The 4,042-nt window shown below is 36.5% G+C and overlaps 1 protein-coding gene across 1 annotated transcript; it reads left to right on the top strand.

Moving 5' to 3' along the window:
• The first annotated feature begins 1,631 nt into the window (after positions 1-1,631).
• Positions 1,632-3,176, top strand: LOC131034143 (uncharacterized). The gene is made up of 2 exons (XM_057965538.1): positions 1,632-2,537; positions 2,641-3,176. Exons 1-2 carry the CDS (start codon positions 1,716-1,718, stop codon positions 2,737-2,739), a joined length of 921 nt encoding a protein of 306 aa, XP_057821521.1. The 5' UTR covers positions 1,632-1,715; the 3' UTR covers positions 2,740-3,176.
• Positions 3,177-4,042: the final 866 nt, after the last annotated feature.

The following is a 4,042-nucleotide window of genomic DNA, read 5'->3' as shown; positions in this document are numbered from 1 at the left end:
TGGAATACCATATCTATGGGGAGTGCTCTCATTAGTACCTATGCAAAATGTGGGAGATGAAAGATACCAACAAGTGTTTGATAAAATTTATAAAAGAAACATGATCTTTTGGACTACTACAATTGTAGGATATAGCCAACGGGACCTTTTTTTATTCAATGCCTCACATTATTTTCCCAAATGCAATTAGCAAGGTTTGAACCAAACCTTTTTTACCTTGATTGAGTTGTGTCTTGTAAACACACCTTGAACATGGTCTAGTGGTTCATCAAAATGAGATATGAATCAAACATTTCTATGATGAATGTCCTCATTTCCATGTATGGGGAATGTGGGAACATCAAGGATGCATACAAAGTCTATAATTAAATTTGTGAATGGAATGTTATCTCTTGGACTACAATGAGTGCATGGTATATGCATAATGGAGATGGTGAGGAAACTCCTTTAAACTCTTCTATAGAATAAATAGTGATATGTAGAACTCAAATGGGCTCCTAAATACTAGCATTAACTTACAACTCAAAGATAAAAATGCCACAACTCTCCACAATCAATGCCACCAACATGTTATGTATCCTGCATAAAAAAGTGTTTGTAACTACATTTTTCTTTAAGCCCTCCCTCTTTTTATTACCTTTTGTCATTGAAATCCATGCACCACAGTCCACCAGCATCGTCCACCTCTCACCTGCATGCAACAAACAATGATTTTCTACTTTTAGCCTCTCGCAAAGATGGTAAACCCCAAAAATGTATGCCCCAAGATGCCTATTTAACCTAACTATCCTTTGTAATCATGTATTCTCTTACATTGAGAATTGTGCATGCCTCTGACTTGACCAACCAAAAACTTCTAAAATTACCTTATAATATTCTATTGTTAAAATTTGATCGATTTTCTATTTTAAACATTACATTAAAATATTATAAAAGTAATTATCTTGATTATAAAAAAACAAATTTAATTACGATTTAAGCACCCACTCCCTACCCCCTTAATAAACCCTGTCTAATTATTAGCCCCTCTCCCCTATTAAACCCAAAGCCTTTTCTAACTATTAGCCCCTAGGTGTTCCCTATTAAACCCAATAGAGACCCGTAGAAAAATTGTCATTCAACATATCTTATACCAGCAAATAATTTTTGGTGGAAATATATCCAAGAAAGAGTTTTTGAAGTAAGAGATTTGGTTCACCTTTAAATACATACAACCGCAGATTCCCGATAAAATCGACTTCACCTAACATAGCGACCTTTTATGACTCCTAAAACTAGAGTTCCAAAATCCCAACGGACAAAAAGTGTCCGTGAGTTAATGTAAACCTGTAACTCCAGCGGCTAGTTAAGAAAATGTTACACCACATCAACGGCGGATAACTTTCTCACAAATTATAAATTTAAATTATACCGTCGATCTGTTGTAATTCATCCCCCCGATAGTCCAAGGGATTCGGACAGAATAAGCCGATCAAGCTAATCTGCAACGCTGTCATACCACGTGACTTCGGAGTTAATATTCCAACGACTATTTTATCGGGCAACCAGTAAAAAAAAAATTTAAGTACAAATCGATCCGTTAATAATATGACCGTTGCATTAGAGCTATTCATTTTCAACTTCAAAATCCGATTTAAAGTTAAGAGAACATACTTTTCGCCGCACTTAGTTTTCGCTTCTCGTCTCTTTTGCAGCTTTTCAAGCCTGTCTTCAAAATGGGTAAAGAATACCAGGAAGACGACGTGTCTACCAGCTGTATTTCTTCAGAGCCAACAATGCAGGGCGAGGTCTCGAGTTCGACTCTTGCCCCTCTCCACCCCAAGGAAAGCAACGAAAAATTTCATCTTGATGAGACTGAAGCGCACCAAAGATCTCTGAAAGCGAGCTTGGTTAAAGTGAGCGCCATGCTGCTTTTCATGATTTCTTCTTTCGTTGCAATCTTTGCGCCTGGATCCCCTGAAGCTCCCCTGCATTCCGCTGACCTAGGCATGATCTTGAATGACCTGAGGACGCGGGTTCGAATCCCGGGAATCGTATACATTGTCTTAAATGACCTGAGGGCTCGGGTTCGAACCGCAGGAACCGTATACACTGTCTTGCAAAGTGTAGACAAGATCCATTACGCACTTGGATCTGCAGCAATTTTGGTGATTGGGACTGTGATTTATTTTTCTTCTCGGAAGAAACAGAGCAGGGGGGTTATTTGTTCTGTTGAGGAAAATGTCATTGAGGAAGCTCCAGCTGAAATACAGTGCGAAAATGATGATGCGGTAAAGCCATCGGTGTGCCCCTGTTCGAATTCCCCAGAGGCTTCTCTGCACTGTTGGGAGCCTATTTCCGAATTGAAGGTAAAGCTCGAGCTGGAGTATTCTGTAGGAGACATGAGCTCGTCCGAGAAAATGTCGCCTACAGATACAACGCAGGTCTTTGAGAGAAAGACCAGAAGAAAAAGCATGTCTACCATTACTCATAATGTGGTTAAACGAGATTCATCTGTGGGTTCTTCGTCGTCTTGTGATAGATCTCGTTCAAGAGAGGTAAATTTCTTTCTGTTTTTCAGATGTGGAATCCGATTTCTTATTAGTTTTTTCAGTCATTGATTTTCATATTACTGAGTATATGTTCTTTGCTGTATTTTAGTGTAAAGTAGAAGCACCCCTGCGAAGATCCAGCAGAATTCGCAATAAAGTAATGTCGCCACCGTCAGCAGGGGCACTGCAAATAACATCCAGAGGATGATTATGCCCCTATGTTTTTCAGCTTTTTAAGTTTATTCTCTCATATGAAGCCCTTTTTTGCTTGCATATGAGATCATTAATGAGATTCGAATATCCAGTTAACCAAGGACTTTTTAGCATTCCAATTTGATTTTGTCTAAGGTGTATCAGTGGAACACCAAGATACAAAACTTCATGTTCTTGCGCAGAACATGTTCTACTTTTTGTATTTTCAGATGCAAATCTTATGCTCTCAGTTTCGAAATGTATTACAATAGTAAGTTCTATTTGGTGATTAAATTGAACTAAAATTTTAGTAGGAAAGAGTTGTAATGAATGAAGGATCCTGGACTGGTTCAACCAAATGAGATGGATTCTGTGAACAAAAAGTAAAATAAGCTTGTAACTTTGAAGGGTTAATTTAATGCTGTGTCTGATATGCTATTTTATTTGTGTGCACTCTGACATAAAGCCGCTGGTCTAGGTGAAAACAGCTCCTGTTTAAAACACCTCTGCTAGTAATTGATCTTAATAACGTGGGCTTTTATTAAACATTAAAAAATAATCGCTGATGTTTAATCTTAGGAAGTGTGTTTTGAAAGTCACTGTAAAAAAGCCTTAACATTTGGGGAAAAAACTGAAATCTAAGCAGTAAGCATTATTGAAGATCATGTTTGTAATCTAGCTTTAGTTATTGTAATTTATCTATTGTTTTCGAAATGAAATCATATGGTATTTTTTGAAAACTTCGTTATTGATTTTGCTTTTCAAGATAAATGCAATTACTAGTTTTTAGTTATTGTCATTTCATCTTATGATATCAGATTTTATCTATAGGCAAATGGTTGGTTGTATCTCGTGTTAGTTAAGGGAATTGGTTCAACGATCTCCTTTAAGAGAATTGCTTACATGTAGATGCCATAAATCATTATTTTTTTAAATTTTGACATGGATCTTTTTTAATAATTTTTAAAGATTGTTGTAAAATTATAACTATTATAAACATGTTTATTGTTTATGATAATAGAATTGTTCATAAATGTGTGTATATCCACACTTGGTGGAGATGAAGGAGAAAACAATGGGAAAGTGGTATAATTCATTGTATTTACAATGTTGACATGGTCCATTTTAGAAGAAAACCACGGACATGCATTATTCTCCTTCATCTCCACACCCTTGGTGGAGATGAAGAATTAAAAACCATGGGAAAGTGGCATAATTCATTGCATTTTCAATGTTGACGTGGTCCATTTTAGGAGAAAACCATGATGGACATGCATTTTTCTCCTCTAATGAGAAATGATCCATATCAGAATTGAAAA

Source organism: Cryptomeria japonica, chromosome 5, assembly GCF_030272615.1.
Source record: "Cryptomeria japonica chromosome 5, Sugi_1.0, whole genome shotgun sequence".
NCBI classification, from domain to species: domain Eukaryota; kingdom Viridiplantae; phylum Streptophyta; class Pinopsida; order Cupressales; family Cupressaceae; genus Cryptomeria; species Cryptomeria japonica.
This window is presented reverse-complemented; position numbering and strand designations above follow the sequence as displayed.

What these genes read in the sequence shown, in the direction of transcription:
- LOC131034143 (XM_057965538.1), top strand. Translation starts at nt 1,716, where the DNA reads ATGGGTAAAGAATACCAGGAAGACGACGTGTCTACCAGCTGTATTTCT. An exon ending in ATAGATCTCGTTCAAGAGAG is followed by an intron (nt 2,538 to 2,640) that starts GTAAATTTCTTT and finishes GCTGTATTTTAG; the next exon opens with TGTAAAGTAGAAGCACCCCT.